Raw genomic sequence first — 22,115 nt, forward strand, 5'->3', positions numbered from 1 at the left:
TGAAAAGGAAAACACTGACTGCAGACTGTCATTGTCCAAAAAGAAAATCCTAATGAGTGATTACTGGAGGAACTTACCTTGGGAAAATGTCTTTCTTTCCGATCCAAATCTGGAAAAATGCCAAAGCAAGCAATCTGCATAACTATCTTTGAAGTAGGAGCTGGTCGTTGGATGTTATGGAGTCTATTGAGCTGGATGAGGAGAGAATGGGCTGACCACACATATTCCCTAACTCCATCTGAAACACTCATTGTACTGTATGTGAACAAAGGCGTTCAATGTACAGTGGGACAAAGCTTTAAATGCACAATGGGGGGCACCTTTTCTAAACAGCCGATCAGTCAAGCACAGAGTTCAAAGAACGCGCTGGAAAAATTGTCAACAATACTAATTCGGAAATAGATATTTGTTTGCCTGTAAAAGGTAGAGTTGAGGAATTGGAATAAAAATAAATAATGTGCGACTGCTTATACACCCATACCTACTTTTACTCTTATTTACTTTAAAAGGTTATGTAATATTGTAACAGTATAATATTTACCTCATCTATCATAAATGCAATAATCACAAATTAACCAATAAAACTAAGAATTATTATTAATGCTATTAATGACGCTGTTATTAATGAGGCTGGGTTAGGGTCAATTTGGTTTACAGTGCATTCGGAAAGTATACAGAACCCTTGATTTTTTGACCCGTTTTGCTACATTATAGCCTTATTTTGAAATGGATGAAATAGTTTCTTCCCTCATCAATCTACACACAATACCACATAATAACAAAGCAAAAACTGGTTTTCATAAAAAAGTTAAATATCACATTTACATAAGTATTCAGACCCTTTGCTCAGTACTTTGTTGAAGAACCTTTGGCAGAGACTAGAGCCTTGATTCTTCTTGGAAATTACACTAATAGCTTGACACACCTATATTTGGGGAGTTTCTCCCATTATTCTCTGCAGATCCTCTCAAGCTCTGTCTGGTTGGATGGGGAGCGTCACAGCATAGCTCTTTTCAGGTCTCTCCAGAGATGTTCATTCAGGTTCAAGTCCGGACTCTGGCTGTGCCACTCAAGGACATTCAGAGACTTGTCCCGAAGTCACTGTGTGCTTGGGGTCATTGTCCTGTTGGAAGGTGAACCTTCACCCCAGTCTGAGGTCCTGAGTGCTCTGGAGCAGGTTTTCATCAAGGATCTCTCTGTACTTTGCTCTGTTCATCTTGCCCTCAATCCTGACTAGTCTCCCAATCCATGCTAATGAAAAATATCCCCACAGCATGATGCTGCCACCACCATACTACACCGTAGGGATGGTGCCAGGTTTCCTCCAGACGTGACACATGGCATTTATGCATTTAGGCCAGTTCCATCTTGGTTTCATCAGGCCAGAGAATCTTGTTTCTCATGGTCTGAGTCCTTTTAAGTGCCTTGGCAAACTTCAAGTGAGCTGTCTTGTGCCTTTTACTGAGGAGTGGCCACTCTACTATAAAATCCTGATTGGTGGAGTGCTGCAGAGATGGTTGTCCTTCTGGGTTATCCACAGAGGAACTCTGGAGCTCTGTCAGAGTGACCATCAGGTTTTTGGTCAAATCTTTGACCAAGGCCCTTTACCACGATTGCTTAGTTTGGTCAGGTGACCAGCTCTAGGAAGAGTCTTGGTGGTTCCAAACTTCAACCATTTAAAAATGATCAATGGAAACATTATGCACGTGAGCACATTTCGAGTCTCATAGCAAAGGGTCTGAATACTTATTTAAATAAGGTATTTCTATTTCTGTTTGTATACATTTGTAACAATGTCTAAACATCTGTTTTTGCTTGTTCTTGAAGAGATGTGCATTCCATATGGTTTAGTCTGACGGTAAGAAGCACGCTCTCTCCTCTCACCTGTGATAACACTTCCTGGTCACCTGTAGACCTGTGATCAATGACCTATAACCAACATAGAGATGGAAAGAGGTCTCAACTTTGTATCTGTGCCATTATGGCGACTGTGACAGCATGGGAAGCTCCATTGGAGCTATCTCCAGGGTCTTCACTAGTTACCACAGACACAAATTCATAATTATGTCTAAACCCCACCTCTTTCTAAAATGTACTTTTTAAAATCTGATTTTAAACCAAACCCTAGCCTTAACCGTAACCACACAGCTAATCTTATGCCTAACCCCAACCTTAAATTAAGACCAAAAAGCTAATTTTAGTCTTTATTCATTTTTATGATAGACTTTGTGGCTTTGGTAACAAGTGAAAACCATGTTAAAGTAGTCCGATTCTTCTTCTTTTGTGTTTGAAAGAAGTTTAAAGCTAATATTGGGGATGTACCGCCACCTGCAGTGCTGGAGTCATGAACCAGATCATACGTGTCATTAATTTATTGTGGCCACTAGATGGCGGTGATATAGCTTAAAGCCATTTACAAATCATAGCAAGACATTGCTCTGATCGTTGTCTGATTGCTCCCAACTAATTACTGTATATATATATGTTTGGACAACGCCATTGACACCATTCATTCCTATATGAAGACTCAATTAATTGATCCTTAACTTCTTCTTTATGAGATTTTTAAATAATCAGTTCAAAGACATACATCTGGAGTATTAGAAAATGTTATTAGTACCATGCTTGTCTTCAAGAACGGCTTTATCTCTTGAGAGGGGGCAGTCGTTCTCCCCTGCTCCCAACCCATTGTAATCCCCACCCAGTTGACTACTGTGCTGCATGGCTATGTCCATGCAAAAATGGGTCATATCCAAGTTGATATCTCTATGCATATAAACCCCCTCCCTGACAACCAAAAGTGCTCATTACATTTTGAATGCTTAGCAGGACAGAAAATGGTCAAATTCACACACTTATCAAGAGAACATTCCTGGTCATCCCTACTGCCTCTGATCTGGCGGACTCACAAAGTGTTGGAGTGAGTGTTGGAGTGTGACCGTGGCAATCTGTAAATTAAAAAAACAAGAGAATTGTACCATCTCGTTTGCTTAATATAAGGAATTTTAAATTATTCATACTTTTACTTTTGATACTTAAGTATATTTTAGCAACTACATTTTGATACTTAAGTATATTTAAAAACAAATACTTTTAGAATTTGACTCAAGTAGTATTTTACTGGGTGCCTTTCACTTTTACTTGACTCATTTTCTATTGAGGTGTCTTTCCTTTAACTCAAGTATGAGAATTGAGTACTTTTTCCTCCACTGCTATTTTATACATATACATTGGATGACATATTCAGCAAATTACCAGCAGAGGGAGTTCCCTTTGAATCCATTTGCCCATTCACTGTGTTGGTGGTGCTCAAAACATGTATAACTTCAGAAGTAACAGAGAGCCCCACACTGGAAATGTAATGTACTTGTAGAGTATATTGGACTCATCATTGTAGTGTCTTAAAGAAGGCCTGGGTAAGAACAAAATATTTTAAATTCCCCAACTTTATTCAATTATTTCTCAATAACACTTTTGGATACAGCCTTCAAAGGTACAGTTGAAGTCAGAAGTTACATACACATAGGATGGAGTCATTAAAACTTTTTGTTTTTCAAGTGTTTTTCAAGCACTCCACAAATTTCTTGTAAACAAACTATAGTTTTGGCAAGTCGATTGGGACATCTACTTTGTGCATGACAAGTAATTTTTCCAACAATTGTTTACAGAGAGATTATTTCACTTATCACAATTCCAGTGGGTCAGAAGTTTACATACACTAAGTTGACTGTGCCTTTAAACAGCTTGCAAAATTCTAGAAAATTATGTCATGGCTTTAGAAGCTTCTGATAGGCTATTTGACATCATTTGAGTCCATTGGAGGTGTACCTGTGGATGTATTTCAGGGCCTATCTTCACACTCAGTGCCTCTTTGCTCAACATCATGGGAAAATCAAAATAAATCAGCCAAGACCTCAGAAAACAAATTGTAGACCTCCATAAGTCTGGTTCATCCTTGGGAGCAATTTCCAAATGCCTGAAGGTACCACGTTCATCTGTACAAACAATAGTATGCAAGTATAAACACCATGGGACCACACAGCTGTCATACCGCTCAGGAAGGCGATGCATTCTGTCTCCTATCCCAACCACAGGGTTTCCAGCATCATGTTGTGGGGGTGTTTTGCTGCAGGGGGGACTGGTGCCCTTCACAAAATAGATGGCATCATGAGGAAGGACAATGATGTGGATATATTGAAGCAACATCTCAAGACATCAGTCAGGAAGTTAAAGCTTGGTCGCAAATGGGTCTTCCAAATGGACAATGACCCCAAGCAGACTACCAAAGTTGTTGCAAAATGGCTGAAGGACAAGGTATTGGAGTGGCCATCACAAGCCCTGACCTCAATCATATAGAAAATATGTGGGCAGAACTGAAAAAGTGTGTGCAAGCAAGGAGGCCTACAACCCTGACTCAGTTACACCAGCTCTGTCAGGAGGAATAGACCCAAGTTAAACAATTGAAAGGCAATGTTACCAAATACCATTTGAGTGTATGTAAACTTCTGATCCACTGGGAATGTGATGAAAGAAATAAAAGCCGAAATAAATCATTTTCTCTACTATTATTCTGACATTTCACATTCTTAAACAAAGTGGTGATCCTAACTGACCTAAAATCGGGAATGTTTACTACTATTAAATGTCAAGAATTGTGAAAAACTGAGTTTAAATGTATTTGGCTAAGGTGTATGTAAACTTCCGACTTCAACTGTATGCCAAACGCCATACCCCAAAGAACCTTTCTATGGATTTCGTTTCAGGAAGCTTCAAAACATTATAACACAACGTGCACAAACTGGTTGAATCAACCAAGTCTCCACGTAATTTGCCAATGTATTCTGAATTCGAATCTACATTGAAAATACATTTTGATTTGAAAAAAGTATTCAAAAAGTAATCAACTGTTGTTTTGAGCATGACATTTCAACCACAGGATTATGTCATCATGGTAGCTACATTTCAACATAGACAAACCCTGTGTAAAATATGCATTTGTACCTTTAAAACAACAGCAGATTTTCAAAGTTACTCTATAACCACTATCAGAAAACAAAAAACAATTGGCTAGGCATCATCTCCTACTGGAGAACATATGTAAAGCTACCTTTTGGTCTTTCATCCAGGTACTATAGCTGCTCTTAGCAACGTGGGTGTATTTACATACTCTAGTGTTGCTTTTAATTGTTTGGGTTGCACAAAAACAGTCCACGGGAAGGCAGAAGTTAAATAGTCTAGTTAAATACTATTCTATTTCTACCTACAGTGCTGGTGGGCAGGACATTTGGTTGTTATTGCAGGGGGATTTGAGACCAAAAAGAATCGTATTATTAAACAGACTTGTGGGGGTAATTTATTTTGACAGATGAAGTGGGTTAATTTAAATGAATTAAAAATGAAAAGCTGAAATATCTTGAATCAATAAGTATTCAACCCCTTTCATGGCAAGTCTAAATAAGTTGCATGGGCTCACACTGTTTAACATGATTTTTGAATGACTAACTCATCTCTGTATCCCACGCATACAATTATCTGTAAGGTCCTTCAATCGAGCAGTGAATTTCAAACACAGATTCAACCATGAAGACCAGGGAAGTTTTCCAATGCTTTGCAAAGAAGGGCACCTATCAGCATAAAAACTCTGACATTGAACATCCCTTTGAGCATGGTGAAGTTATTAATTACATGTTGGATAGTGTATCAATACACTCAGTCACTACAAAGATACAGGCATCCTTCCTTGCAGACAAGCTAAATGACTTCTATGCGCACTTTGAGGCAAGCAACACTGAAGCATGCATGAGAGCACCAGCTGTTCTGGACAACTGTGTGATCACACTCTCCTTAGCCGATGTGAGTAAGACCTTTAAACAGGTCAACATTCACAAGGCCGTGGGGCCAGACGGATTACCAGAATGTGTACTCAGAGCATGCACTGACCAACTGGCAAGAGTCTTCATTGACATTTTTAAACTGTCCCTGACCGACTCTGTAATACCTACATGTTTCAAGCAGACCACCATAGTACCAGTGACCAAGAACGCTAAGGTAACCTGCCTAAATGACTCCTGAACCGTAGAACTCACATCTGTAGCCATTAAGTGCTTTGAAAGGCTGGTCATGGCTCACATCAACATCAACATCCCAGAAACCCTAGACCCACCCTAATTTGCATAACAACAGATCCATAGATGACGCCATCTCTATTGCATGATCGCACCCGGACAAAAGGAACACCTACGTGAGAATGCTATTCATTGACTACAGCTCAGCGTTCAACACCATAGTGCCCTCAAAGCTCATCACTAAACTAAGGACCCTGAGACTAAACACCTCCCTCTGCAACTAGATCCTGGACTTCCTGATGGGCCGTCCCCAGGTGGTAGGGAGTATGCAAAAACACATCTGCCACGCTGATCCTCAACAAAGGGGCCTGTCACGTTCTGACCTTTATTTCCTTTGTTTTGTCATTATTTAGTATGGTCAGGGCGTAAGTTGGGGTGGGCAGTCTATGTTTGTTTTTCTATGATTTGGGGATTTCTATGTTTCGGCCTAGTATGGTTCTCAATCAGAGGCAGATGTCATTAGTTGTCTCTGATTGAGAATCATACTTAGGTAGCCTGGGTTTCACTGTGTGTTTGTGGGTGTTCCTGTCTCTGTGTTTGTTTGCACCAGATAAGGCTGTTTAGGTTTTCCACGTTTATTGTTTTGTATTGTTCGTGTTTATCTTTTATTAAACCACGCTGCATTTTGGTCCGCCACTCCTTCGACGGAAGAAAACCGTAACAGGGCCCCTCGGGGGTGTGTGCTTGGTCCCCTCCTGGGTTCCCTGTTCACCCACTACTACGAAGGCAACCATGACTTTAACACCATCATTAAGTTTGCTGACAACACAATGGTGGTAGGTCTGATCACCGACAACGATGTGATAGCCTATAGGGAGGAGGTCCGAGACCTGGCGGTGTGGTGCCAGTGTAATGGATGTGAAACGGCTAGCTTAGTTAGCGGTGGTATGCGCTAAATAGCGTTTAAATCGGTGACGTCACTTGCTCTGAGACCTTGAAGTAGTAGTTCCCCTTGCTCTGCAAGGGCCGTGGCTTTTGTGGAGCGATGGGTAATGATGGTTCAGGGGTGACTGTTGTTGATGTGTGCAGAGGGTCCCTGGTTCACGCCCGGGTATGGGCGAGGGGACGGTTCAAAGTTATACTGTTACATTGCTGCTGTTGACCCGGATCACTTTTTGCTGCGGAAAAAGGAGGTCAAAAGGGGGGTGAGTGTAACGGATGTGAAACGGTGAGCTTAGTTAGCGGTGGTTCGCGCTAAATAGCGTTTCAATTGGTGACGTCACTTGCTCTGAGACCTTGTAGTAGTAGTTCCCCTTGCTCTGCAAGGGCCGCGGCTTTTGTGGAGCGATGGGTAACGATGCTTCGTGTGTGACTGTTGTTGATGTGTGCAGAGGGTCCCTGGTTCGCACCTGGGTATGGGCGAGGGGACGGTCTAAAGTTATACTGTTACACCAGGACAACAACCTCTCCTTCAACGTGATCAAGATAAATGATCTGATCGTGGACTACAGGAAAAGGAGAGGCGAGCCCGCCCCCATTCACATCGACGGGGCTGTTGTGGAGCAGGTCGAGAGCTTCAAGCTCATTAGTGTCCACATCACCAACAAATTACCATGGTCCAAACACACCAACACAGTCATGAAGAGGGAAAGAGGTTGGATAATAAGATTTGGCATGGGTCCTCAGATCCTCAAAAAGTTCTACAGCTGCACCATCGAGGGCATCCTGGCTGGTTGCATCATCGCCTGGTATGGCAACTGCTCAGCATCCAACCGCACTGTGCTACAGAGGGTAGTGTGAACGGCCCAGTACATTACTGGGGCCAAGCTTCCTGCTATCCAGGACCTCTATACCAGGCAGTGTCAAAGACTCCAGTCACCCTAGTCATAGACTTATCTCTGCTACCGCACGGCCAACGGTACCAGCGCACCAAGTCAAGGTCCAAAAGGCTCCTTTAACAACTTTTACCCCCGAGCCATAAGACTGCTGAACAGTTAATCAAATGGCTACCTGGACTATTTTCCATTGACCCCACCTATTTTTTTTTTTTACGCTGCTGCTATTCAGTTTATTATCTATGCATAGTCACTTTACCCCTACCTGCATGTACATATTACCTCAATTTCCTCGACTAACCTGTACCCTCGTACATTGACTCGATACCGGTACCCCCTGTATATATTCTCGTTATTGCTATTTTATTGTGTTACCTTTATTTTTTACTTTAGTTTATTTAGTTCATATTTTCTTAACTCTTATTTTTTTTTAACTACATGTTTGGTTAAGGTCTTGTAAGTAAGCATTTCACGGTAATTCTACACTTGTTGTTTTCGGCACAAAATAACATTTAATTTAATTTGAATAACCATTGAGCACAAATGTATTGCTCTGACAATGTTCAACGTCAGATTAGTTACCAAGTCTGTACTGAAAACAGAAATTAACTATTATTTCTGGAACATAACCTCCAGGCAGGGATGTATTCTAGTAGGCCATCTAAATGTGGAAGAGTCACTGCTCGGGCAGCTCCAACATTATGCTATAGGCTATAACTGGAGGTATTTCACAGCTGGTACTTACAGGGCATAGGTGGAGAGAAAGAAAAAACTCCTGAGCCTAACCTATATGAAATGAATACTTGGGTTAGCCTTTTAAAATACTCTAGGGGAGATTGGGTCATATAGGAGAAGGTCATTGTTGCCATTCTCTAGCTCATTGCCATGCTACCCTGCTGTCAACATACTTGTGATCAATGAGTGAATGAGGGCTCCAGAGGGGAGAGGTGTTTAGCATGAGTTATACGGATGCAGAAGCCACTGTCACAAAGCCTTTACTGTCAGGAACAAGGCAGCCAGTGACACACACATCTCTTACATGTTATTTTATGTCATTTTAACTCAGTTGCTGGAGAGGGAGGAAACTGCTCAGGGATTTCACCGTGAGGCCCACGGTGACATTAAAACAGTTACAGAGTTTAATGGCTGTGATAGGAGAAAACTGAGGCTGGATCAACAACATAGTTACTCCACAACACTAACCTCAGTGACAGAGTGAAAAGAAGGAAGCCTGTACAAAACATGCATCCTGTTTGCAACAAGGCACTAAAGTAATGCTACAACAAATGTGTCAATGCAATTAACGTTTTATCCTGAATACAAAGTGTTATGTTTTGGGCAAATCCAATATATTATTGAGGACAACTCTCCATATTTTCAAGCATAGTGGTGGCTGCATCATATTATTTCTTTAACCTTTATTTTACTAGGCAAGTCAGTTAAGAACAAATTCTTATTTTCAATGTTGGCCTAGGAATAGTGGGTTAACTGTCTGTTCAGGGGCAGAATGATAGATCTGTACCTTGTCAGCTTGGGGATTTGAACTTGCAACCTTTCGGTTTGCAAGATTTGGTTGCTAGTCCAACGCTCTAACCACTAGGCTACACTGCCGCCCCAATTATGGGTATGCTTGTAATCGTTTGGGATTGGGGAGATTTTCAGGATATTTTTTTTTACAAAATGGAGCTAAACACAGGCAAAATCCTAGAAAAACCCTGTTTCAGTCTGCTATCCACCACACACTGGGAGATGAATGTACCTTTCAGCAGGACAATAATCTAAAACACAAGGCCAAATTTACACTGGAGTTGCTTGCCAAGAGGACAGTGAATGTTCCTGAGTGGCCGAGTTACAGTTTTGACTTAAATCTGCTTGAACAACTGAGGAAAGACCTGAAAATGACTGTCTAGCAATTATCAACAAACAATTTGACAGAGGTTGGGCCAGATTACTGGATCGAATCCAGGAGCTGACGAGGTAAACATCTGTCGTTCTGCCCACTGTTCTCCTGTAGGCCGTCATTGTAAATGAGAATTTGTTCTTAACTGACTTGCCTGGTTAAAAAAAACGTTTAAAGTGTTTTTATCAAAAGCAATTACTTGTGCATGTGAGAACATAGAATCATACTCATGTCATGCTTAATATGACAGGCTACGTCACTTTTGTTTTGAGCCGACTTCGCCATGGACTTTGAACGGGGCACCTGGCTCATGCCCGGTTAAAAAACCTAATGCAACCCGTAGTCTGACGACTCCCGCTTAAATTATTCCGCTGCTTTGCCGTTCGCTACATACTTTCATTGCCGATAATAAACTAAAGTCCGTCGATGTAGCGTTTGGCCAAAGCAAGGTGTTTGTGTAAACAAGCAAAATAGCCCGTACCAGATGGTCGAATACCCTCACTGATCAACTCTACCATTTATTGAATGCCCCCTCACGTAGTTATATATTGTATTTGATATATGTTGGATATTCATTCCATATAAGTAATATTTATGTGAATCCTTTGTTGTGATAAAAATAAGTGATACACTTTGATATGATAACTACAGTACTACCCCCCCCCACACACACACACACACACAAAAAAATGCTTTAGAAGTGGAACAGTCCAAGGGTTACAGGAAGTTGTAGCAGCTGCCATGTTTGGCTGCTTTGTTCAGGTTTCTTGAAGGTTTCCTGCAGATTTTTTTAAAGTGTTGCAATGGAACCGAGCTGGAGTACATTTCTATTTCAAGTAAGTACATTTTGATACCCGAAAAGTACGACAATTGACGGAATAACTAGCAAACTCAAGACATTTATGGTTTGACGTTTTTCAAATGTATAATTTTAAGTAAAGCTACCCAAGCAAAACAATGGTAAATAACATCCAGGCTTCCAGCTGTGAGGTAACTAGGGCATGACGCTAAGATAAATCAGTTATTTTCGCTTTCATTTTTTGTGTTACTATGGTGGTAAACATTTGTTTAGCTTAATGATCTAAATAACTTCATTCTTATTTAAGTTAGCTTGTTAGATCAACGCCGGCAAACACGAGGGATCACTCGCAGGCTCCAAGAACGCCACGGTTACGAGCCAGCCAGTCTGAGTCTCTTGTTTTTTGTTGTTGCCTGGAACCATTGATGCGTTTTTTTTGCTGTTTGATGGTGGGAATTTACTTCATAAACAACGTTTCCATATAGCTAAAATATTCGTCCAGAGATCACTCGAAAACGAAAAATACTTTACCGATTGACTTTTACTTCCTTACTATTTCGCTAGTCAGCGTTGAACTTTTCCCTTACCACCTCAAGTCAAAATAGCCAACTAGTTAACTAACTAGCTTAGCTAGCTAAACATTGTGACTGCGGGTAGAGAGAGAATTCAAACTATGCACGCATGAAAGCAGTGTTTTTGTCCCATTTATTTCAGTGTGCGACATCCTGATTCAGTGATGGAGATTTCAATCTATAACGTCACTGTATACATATCTCCGATATAGCTAGACGAACTAACGTTAGAAGTTTAACTAAATTGTTCAACATGGGTAACTGGTCACATTTGTCTATTTTTGTCTTTGGCCCGCATTCAAGCAAATTACGTCTCTTACCAGTTTCCATTACTAGTCTACATCATACTCGCTGCACCAACTTGTATCATATTTGGTTTATCATAAAATAGGACATATTATTTTTAGTGTGTATTGTCAAATGTTGTCCCCTGTTTACTTTATGCAGCTACTGCGTGTTTTGGCAAGAAGCTATAAACAGGCATAGCCTACAACTGTGGTAGTGAGGGGGTAAACAAATCGATAGATACATCGGGATATTATTTTTAATGATAGTCAAAACTATTGGATGTTGCAGTAGTTTGCTGTGCCTGCACCAAAATTCCAGAATTTTTCCTTCAACTTTTTCTCTATTTTAAATAGGGAGCAAATGTGTTTTCATCACTTATTTTGGTGACTGATAAACGTTTTCTAATGGCTCTCTTGTCCCTCTGCAATATGTTTGGAACATGAAATTGCAATAAATGCACTGTCAAATCATGATACATATCGTATAGGCACTGAAGTATTGTGATATCGTTTCGTGAGGTCAGTGGCACGTAGCAGCCCTAATATGTGGTGGAATGATTAGATTTTGATTAGTGCTTGTTTTTCAACAAATTAAGGTCAAGGAAACATCATAGCCTCGGGTGTTATACATTAGCTGGCTTCTTGTGTTTTGTCTGATTGGATCCTTAAGGAGAGTTGTGGCAAGCTCCACAACAACAAAACTATTCAACCCATTAGACCTACACAGATATGGGCCTACAATGTGGCATTTCAAGTAATGGTGTTCAAACTGCTTTCAACCTGAATATAACATTCCAGGTGGCTGATATACAGTTGAAGTCGGAAGTTTACACGTAGGTTGGAGTCATTTGAAACTCACATTTCAACCACTCTGCAAATCTCTTGTTAACAAACTATAGTTTTAGCAAGTCTGTTAGGACATCTTCTTTGTGCGTGACACAAGTCATTTTCAATTGTTTACAATTGTTTCACTTATAATTCACTGTATCACAATTCCAGTGGGTCAGAAGTTTACATACACTAAGTTGACTGTGCCTTTAAACAGCTTGCAAAATTCCAGAAAATGATATCATGGCTTTAGAAGCTTCTGATAGGCTCATTAACATAATTTGAATCAATTGGAGGTGTACCTGTGGATGTATTTCAAGGCCGACCTTCACACTCAGTGCCTCGTTGCTTGACATCATGGGAAAATCAAAATAAATCAGTCAAGACCCCAGACATTTTTTTGTAGACCTCCACAAGTCTGGTTCATCCTTGGGAACAATTTCCAAATGCCTGAAGGTACCCCGTTCATCTGTACAAACAACAGTACGCAAGTATAAACACCGTGGGACCAAGCAGCCGTCATACTGCTCAGGAAGGAGACACGTTCTGTCTCCTAGAGATGAACGTACTTTGGTGCAAAAAGTGCAAATCAATCCCAGAACAACAGCAAAGGACCGTGTGAAGATGCTGGAGGAAACCAGTAGAAAACTATTTATATCCACAGTAAAACGAGTCCTATATCGACATAACCTGAAAGGCCGCTCAGCATGGAAGAAGCCACTGCTCCAAAATCGCTATAAAAAAGCCAGGCTACGGTTTGCAACTGCATATGGGGACAAATATTTGTACTTTTTGGAGAAATGTCCTCTGGTTTGATGAAACAGAAACAGAACTGTTTGGCCATAATGACCATTGTTTTGTTTGGAGGAAAAATGGGGGGGCTTGCAAGCCGAAGAACACCATCCCAACCGTGAAGCACGGGGGTGGCAGCGTCATGTTGTGAGGGTGCTTTGCTGCAGGAGGGACTGTTGCACTTCACAAAATAAATGGCATCATGTGGAAGGACAATTATGTGGATATATTGAAGCAACATCTCAAGACATCAATCAGGAAGTTAAGCTTGGTGGCAAATTGGTCTTCCAAATGGACAATGACCCCAAGCATACTTCCAAAGATGTGGAAAAATGGCTAAGGACAACAAAGTCAAGGTATTGGAGTGACCATCACAAAGCCCTGACCTCAATCCTATAGAACATTTGTTGGCAGAACTGAAAGTCTGTGTGAGCAAGGAGTCCTATGAACCGGAGTCGGTTACTCCAGCTCTGTCAGGAGGAATGGGCCAAAATTCACCCAACTTATTGTGGGAAGCTTGTGGAAGGCAACCTGAAACGTTTGACCCAAGTTAAACAATTTAAAGGCAAGACTACCAAATTCTAATTGAGTGTATTTCAACTTCTGACCCACTGGGAATGTGATGAAAGAAATAAAAGCTGAAATAAATCATTCTCTTCTATTATTCTGACATTTCACATTCTAAAAATAAAGTGGGGATCCTAACTGAACTAAAACTGGGAATTTTTACGAGGATTAAATGTCAGGAATTGTGAAACAGAGTTCAAATGTATTTGGCTAAGGTGTATGTAAACTTCCGACTTCAACTGTATGTCCTCGTTATGGTATCACACATTTTATACTTTCGATTATAAACATTCCTTGCAGTTGATCTCCCCCAGTGTCAAATGGCTCCATCTTGAAAAATACATTATTTTGAATGGGAGCTCAGATTATTGGAGTGACTCAAATATTTACTCTCTGGGCAAGTTCTTAGCCCTGTTTCTGCTTTGAAGTTATTACTGTAATTGTCCCAGCTAACTTCTATTTCCAACGTTCGGACATGTGTAGCTGTTGCTTGCTAATTGTAATGGGCCCAGAGCCTGTCGAGGCTAAGTGGCAGTTTGTCTCCAAATACTGAGTACAGTGCAGCCATTTTGCTGAGGGTGGGATGGTGTTTGTGTGATGTGATTATGCTAATGTCAACAGTCATTGATCATTAGGTGTTAGGAAGTGACACATGGGATGAAAGTTAATGCAGCACTCTTGCTGATTTCTTGAACACAACTGCTAGTGGTCATGAATCATTGTGTCTTGTGTGTAATTTTCACATTCAGTGAGATTAAAGGACTTTTCCCTCATCTTGTGTACAGTGCAGCAAACCAAAATACTATCTGCTTAGCGTAACATATGGTTACTATGTCAGTTGTCTTTATGTTTAATTGATTCATAAGCATTTTGATGCACATGCAATAACTCTGTAGGCGACCAATAACATTTAATTTGATCCTATTCCTACCAGATTCTTTCGCCCATATGGAGCAGCACTGTTTATTGTGTTGTCTGAGTGAGCGTTGTCTTTTATGCCATCTCATCAGACTTTGAACCACCGTTTAGTCAAACGGTAGCAGCTGGGGGCCAGTGGGTTCAACTCTCCATCACTACGCAAGCAGTGATGGAGCAGATGGGAACAATCTTTTCATTTTGGTTTCCCATTTTATGATTAAAGTGGTGCTTGACAAAGGTAAGGTTAATGTGCTCTCTGAGAGAGCTAAAGTACTATAATCCTTTATTACTCACCTGCAACGGCACAAAATACAAGATTTGTGTCACAGGCTGCCTTGTTCCTGACAGAAAGGCTTTGTGACACTGGCTTCTGCATCGGCATGACTCGCACTAAACACCTCTCCCCTCTGGAGCCCTCATTCACTCATTGATCACAAGTATGTTGACAGCAGGGTAGCATGGCAATGAGCTAGAGAATGGCAACAATGACCTTCTCCTATATGACCCAATCTCCCCTAGAGTATTTTAAAAGGCTACCCCAAGTATTCATTTCATATAGGTTAGCCTCAGGAGTTTTTTTCTTTCTCTCCACCTATGCCCTGTAAGTTCCAGCTGTGAAATACCTCCAGTTATAGCCTATAGCATAATGTTGGAGCTGCCCGAGCAGTGACTCTTCCACATTTAGATGGCCAACTAGAATACATCCCTGCCTGCAGGTTATGTTCCAGAAATAATAGTTAATTTCTGTTTTCAGTACAGACTTGGTAACTAATCTGACGTTGAACATTGTCAGAGCAATACATTTGTGCTCAATAGTTATTCAAATTTTAAAAAAAATTGGCACATGTGCCAAATACAACAAGTGTAGACCTTACAGTGAAGTTCTTACATACAAGCCCTTAACCAACAGGGCAGTTCAAGAAGAAGTAAGAAAATATTTTCCAACTAAACTAAAGTAAAAAGTAACTCAAGAATGAGACTATATACATTGGGTACCGGTACCGAGTCAATGTGTGGGATTACAGGTTAGTTGAGGTAATTTGTACATGTAGGTAGTGGTGAAGTGACTATGCATAGATAATAGACAGCGAGTAGCAGGTTATTCGTCAATGTTCTTCAAATTGTTTTGTTTGCCGACGTTTACTGACACCTGCCATTTTCAACTGGTGTACACTTCAGCTTAAGACATGTAGCTAGCTAGTTCCTTGTTTAGCTAGCTAGCTAAACAAGGAACCTAGCTAGATAGACAATGTGTAAGATCACACACACGTAACGTTAGCTAACGAACCAGCCATCTGATGTTAGCTAGTTAAACAACAATGAACATTGTGCCAAATCATGTCATTAATACCCTGCATGAATCTGCTGGGATCTAACCAACCGGTTCTGGGATACAAATAATAATGCCAGCCAGCTAATTTTAGCTAGCTAGCAGTACACTTTAGCTTGAAATTAAAGAACTTTCTGTCAATTTGAAATGTGTAATGTCTGAAAGTCTAGCGTTAACTACCTACCTTACCCATATACATCAATGCATGATGGACGCGTCTCCCTGTCACGGATGCCATGCTACTGTTGCCCTTAGTTTGAAGATGTAATCTGGAGACAGGTGTTTTCTCCGTCTCTTTAGCTATCATACTCTTATTACACTGATTTCAAAACTCATCCTCCAGAAAGTGGTGAGCAACACTTATGCAGCTCCACTACACAATACATTTAAAAAAATAAGCTGCATTCGACAGGATTACCAACAGACTGATGAGCTCAAATAGACAGAAGCCTTCTATATGGCATACCAACCCGAACTCTTCTCTCTGCATGTCCAGCCCACTCATTATTTCAGCCAGTCATGGCTAGTGCGAAGGTTGCTGTCGCTTTCTGTGGCTTAACCAACCAGGCTCGTAATTAAAATATTTTATTTGTATATACAGATGGCATACAAGTTTGTTATTAAGGTGCATGAAAGTATGTTCCAGAGGGCATTTCTGCTAAAATACTAATTTACATTTTGTTATGGCTCTCCTGTGAAGTCGTGACTTGCGACTTACTCCTACTTTCCTGAAACGGGTCACATATAAGGAAATCAATACATTTAAATACATTTACTAGGCGTAGGCCCACCTACTTGGGAGCCAGGCCCAGCCATTCAGAATTTGTTTTCCCCCACAAAAGGGCTTTATTACAGACAGAAATACTCCTCAGTCCTGGTGGCTGATCTCAGACGATCCCACAGGTGAGGAAGCCAGATGTGGAGGTCCTGGGCTGGCGTGGTTACACGCGGCCTGCGGTTGTGATGCTGGTTGGATGTTCTGTCAAAATCTCTAAAACAACATTGGAGGTGGCTTATGGTAGAGAAATGGACATTTTAAAATCTCTGGCAACAGCTCTGGTGGACATTCCTGCATTCAGGATGCCAATTGCATGCTCCCTCAACTTGAGACATCTGTGGCGTTGTGTAACAAAACTGCACATATTAGTGGCCTTTTGTCCTCAGCACAAGGTGCACCTGTGTAATGATCATGCTCTTTAATCAGCTTCTTGATATCCCACACATTTCAGGTGGATGGATTATCTTCACAATGGAGAAATACTCACTTACAGGGATGTTAACAAATTTGTGCTAAACATTTTGAGCGAAATAAGCTTTCTGTGCGTATGTATAACTTTTTATTTCAGCTCATGAAACATATGACCAACACTTTGCGTGTTGCGATTTATGTTTTTGTTCAGTATTTTTCACATGGAATTTAAAGCCAGTCGCCAATCATTACTGTTAGTCTTTTTCAGAATTCTTTATTCTCCCTGCCTTCCAGTTTGATGTTATTTATGTTGGAGTGACCTTAGTCTTCAGAGCACATTTGTATCAAAATGGTCAGAGCGGCATGAAAGCACAGCAGGCTGCAGGTCAAGGACCTCTGTCTTTGGGCCAAGCTGTCTGGATCAGTGGGTCGGAGACAGACAGACAGAAAGAGGGCTAGAAAATGATGACTAATCCTGGAAGGTATTGAGCGTGAGCAGGTGCGCAGACAATGGGGGCCGGTGGGCACGGTGGCTTTCTTCCTGAGCTACCAGGTCCCCCTGGGTCTGAGAGTGCGACGGCTTGTCTGGGCTGAGTCGTGTGTGTGTGTGTGTGGAGAAATGCAGCCCCTGTCCCATGAATAGAGGAGCCAAATCAGAGAAGATGCGCACACACAAAGACTTCCTGTTGGGCACTGGGTGCATATTTCACAATAGGGCAGATGAAGTAAGGAGGAGAATGTGGGATTTGTTTTTTAGTTTCTCATCTGATTCCCACTCCCCTCTTAGCTGGCCTTGTTGGCTGGATGGCTGAACATGAAAGGGAAGGGTAGGATATTTAACCTTGCCCTTTCGTGCTCTTTGCGGAAGAGAACATGGTTGTCTTAATTGCAGCAGCACCCCCCCCTATTTTATTTCAGTTGGTCACTGTAAGTCAGGTGGGTTTGTCTGTCTCCAGACAGTTATGTTTCTTTTGTATGAAACAACCGTGAATATATTGTCAACGTATTTCCCCCAGCATCACCCATATCATAAATCTCTCAATAGAACAAGTGCGGGTTCCAAATGAACTGAACCTTGCTTGGATTATCAGACTACGCAAGACAAGTAGTAAGGTAGACCAAGGTAACTACAGGCCTGTATCTATTCTGGGAGTCCTTTCCAAAGTCCTAGGGCCTAAATTAATAAACGTTATGTAAATTTCACTTTCCATTTCCGAAATCTATGTATGTACAAAATATAGAGATTTATGAACTTGGCGCACGCCATACATACACGTTTCCCATTATAAATTTGACCGGTCTGTCATAACTGTGCATTAGCGAGTATTTTAAATCCACCATTTACCTTTTATGGTAACAATAACGGCCTTTATTTGCTGTATAATTTGGAACTGTTGTCATTAGGCCACGGCATGCAAAATACCATGTGTTGACCTCTTGAATCTCCCCATCCCGGATCCGGGATCGTGACTAAAGCCTCAGGCTCATTAGCATAACGCAACGTTAACGATTTCTGAAAATCGCCTGCTCTCAAGCTTAGCCTTTTCTTAACAACACTGTGAGCTCAGATTTTCAAAATATGCTTTTGAACCATAGCAATTGACTAATTTGTGTAAGAGTATGCTAAGCTAGCTTAGCATTTTGAGTAGCATTTAGCACGCAACATTTTCACAAAAAAACAGATAACCAAATAAATAAAATCATTTACCTTTTGAAGAGCTTCGTATGTTTTCAATGAGGAGACTCTCAGTTACATACCAAATGCGCAGTTTTTCCTGAAAGCGTCTGTGTGTAGGAGAAATCGCTCCGTTTTGTACATCACATTTGGCTACCGAAACGAACCGAAAATTCAGTCACCTACAACGTCAAACTTTTTCCGAATTAACTCCATAATATCGACCGAAACATGGCAAACGTTGTTTGGAATCAATCCTCAAGGTGTTTTTTCACATATCTCTTCATTGATATATCGTTCGTGGAAGCCTGCATTCTCCTCTGAATTCTGTGGAAAAATACTTGCAGCTGACTTTTGCGCACCAATTTCGGCGCAGGACACCGGGCGGACACCTGGTAAATGTGGTCTCTTATGGTCAATCTTCCAATGATATGCCTACAAATACATCACAATGCTGCAGACACCTTGGGGAAACGACAGAAAGGGCAGACTTACTCCTCTCGCATTCACAGCCATATAAGGAGACAATGGAAAACAGAGCCTCAAAAATCCTGCTCATTTCCTGGATGCCGTCTCATCTTGGTTTTGCCTGAAGCTCACGTTCTAGGGCACGCACAGAAAATATCTTTGCAGTTCTGGACACGTCAGAGTGTTTTCTTTCGAAAGCTATCAATTATATGCATAGTCGAGCATCTTTTTGTGACAAAATATCTTGTTTAAAACGGGAACGTTTTTCATCCAAAAATGAAATTGCGCCCCTAGAGTTTCAACAGGTTAATATTTAGTTTTATCAATAGATTATTGGGTTTCAATGAGTATGTTTACATTGTCGTGGTAATTTCCTGTATTACTAAACATTGAGAGAGCATACCACACACGTCAGAGTTGTATTATAAAGTCCATCTTTAATTATGTGAGCTTCATCATATTTGACTCTCAGATCAATTCAGTTGTCTATAAATGAATTCTCTGAGTGCTTACAAAACAATTCTTAGTATTATTTATAGCCAAGACACACCCCTCTCAACTCGCATGACGAATAACAGATCTTAGGAACATTGCAAAGGGCCTTTTACTTGAAAGAGGAGTATCCCATCCAGATAGCATTAGCTATAAATTATCGTTCAGTTTGGTCTCTTTAGATGAGATTCTAATCTCGTTCTTGGTACCACTTAGGACCAAAACATTACCTCATCCAATGACATATATCAATTGTCAATTCTAGATACTCCCATCTCAAATACAACCCTCCTGGACAAGCTCACGGAGAGGAGTGAGCCTCTAGGTCAAGATAAGGGCAACCTCAGAGAGGACATACAATAGTTACAGACACATTCCCATAAGAAGACAAGCCTCCATTCTGTCCTCCTCCCCTTCTTATATTCTTCATAGCATCACATGATTTAACAGATACATTGACATACGAAGACAAGCCTGACCTCTCCCCTCTCTGGGCCCCAAGTGACTAAGCCCGAGCTGAGAAGGGATAACTGCAACTGCCAACAGTATAGTCCAAAAGAAGACATTCTAATGACAAGAATAAGATAAATAATGTTATCTATGTTACCTAACTATTTCTGAGTCAGCCACGACAACATGCACACTAATACTTTTCTGAGCAATCTTTCAAATTATTAGGACGTGTAATCTCCTTGGTTGGTGTTCCAGCTGTGTGTTTGATCTGCGTAATGCCAAGAGTGTGCAAAGCTGTCATCAAGGCAAAGGGTGGCTACCCTTTTTAAGAATCTCAAATATATTTTTATATAACACTGTAAAAAAAAGTTACTACATGATTCCATATGTGTTATTTCATAGTTTTATTCTACAATGTAGAAAATAGTAAAAATGTAGAAAATAGTACAAATAAAGAAAAACCCTTGAATGAGTAGGTGTGTCCAAACTTTTGAATGGTACTGTATATTTTAAGAATATAATGGAATATAGAATTCCATTTTTGTTTCTCTTAGAATAAAAACTTTTGAAACAGTTTTAGTAAGTTATAAGCTACGGTCCAGTTGCAGCTTTTTCTGACAAAGGCGAAACAACTTTTTTTTTGAGTGTGTGCGTGTGACAAAGGATGAGCCATTCTTATTAAACAAACACTCAAATAGGCAATGGAAGCAGGAACAGCATAGGGCTGAGTGATTCACTCATTCCTGGCTTTCATTCAAAATAAGTTATATTATAATGCAGAGTTAAAGACAAATTATTTCTGATTGTTGTTAGCATGCATTCTCTCCTCACTACAGCTAATTTTGTTTTAAATTATGTAGATTATAATAAATGAATGTTTGTAGGAGTTGATGTGTTTTTTGCTAGGGCAAATCTGGTCTGTGATATTGAGTTAGACATGTAAAACATTAGAGTACTTAAGCATCGAATACATTCCAAGTTTTCCTTTTTTGGGTTATTAGGCTACACTTTACAGTAGGACTCAACTCTGACTGACTGCAGCACCTATCTGTAGTATAAACTGTCACATGTTTTTTTCTCACACCTAGCCAACCTATTTGACTGTTCTTTTGGAAGTTAATGGAGGTGTGAATGTTTGTCAGTCTCTCCTATCGCACGAGTCCTGCATCAGGCAACAACAAAAATCAGCTGGCAGGTGGTCCCGGATTTGAGTAAATACAGTGGCGCAATTACACCTGAATGTGGACTGACGATTTTCGAAAATAAGATGCTTGTGCCTTACAACCCGTTACATAAACGAAGAGTGGATGTTCTACAGTGCCGCTCAAACTGCAGAAAACATAAGGCCAGCTATTGTGAAAGAATACTTGTGGATCTGGTTGAATTTTTCACTTCAAGAGCCCTACTGTCCACCTGGTAATTGTGTGGTTTCAAAGGATATAGCGTCACCTTGAGATGGATGTTTGGTTTCAGAGAGAAGTCCGCTGCGAGCCTGCGACCAGGCACGGTGGATGACATCTTTTTTTTTTGTCTAAAAAGACTAAATAAAATCTTACAGAAAAATGACAAGCTTGCAGCACGCATCTGATTTATTAATTATGAATAGGATTTTTTTGATTTTGTTAACGTTCATTGTAACCACAATGTCACAAATAATTGAACACATACACCACGAGCAGATGAAGTTGTTCAACGTTTAAAAAAAATTGCAATTTTTTTGTACCCCCCCCCCCCCTTCTCCCCAAATTCGATCTCTGGTCTCAACGCTGCAACTCCCGAACATGCTCAGGAGGCGAAGGTCGAGTCATGCGTCCTCTGAAAAAATACATGGCCAGCAAAACCGCACATCTTCACAAAACATATTTCAAAATGCATGCCTTACCTTTGTCAAGCTTCTTCTGTTGGCACTCCAATATGTCCCATAAACATCAGATATGGTCAATTT

The 22,115-nt window shown here is 40.6% G+C and overlaps 1 protein-coding gene across 2 annotated transcripts in view; it reads left to right on the forward strand.

Annotated features, from left to right (window-relative positions):
• The first annotated feature begins 10,524 nt into the window (after positions 1–10,524).
• LOC135550492 (vascular endothelial zinc finger 1-like) overlaps positions 10,525–22,115 on the forward strand; it is a 44,790-nt gene continuing 33,199 nt past the window's right edge. For both annotated transcript variants that reach the window (XM_064981366.1, XM_064981367.1), the window contains exon 1: positions 10,525–10,636. In XM_064981366.1, coding sequence (XP_064837438.1) covers positions 10,604–10,636 — 33 coding nt within the window. In that variant the 5' untranslated portion in view covers positions 10,525–10,603. The remainder of the gene's footprint in view (positions 10,637–22,115) is intronic.

The sequence above is a fragment of the Oncorhynchus masou genome, chromosome 12 (assembly GCF_036934945.1).
Source record: "Oncorhynchus masou masou isolate Uvic2021 chromosome 12, UVic_Omas_1.1, whole genome shotgun sequence".
Classification (NCBI taxonomy): Eukaryota; Metazoa; Chordata; class Actinopteri; order Salmoniformes; family Salmonidae; genus Oncorhynchus; species Oncorhynchus masou.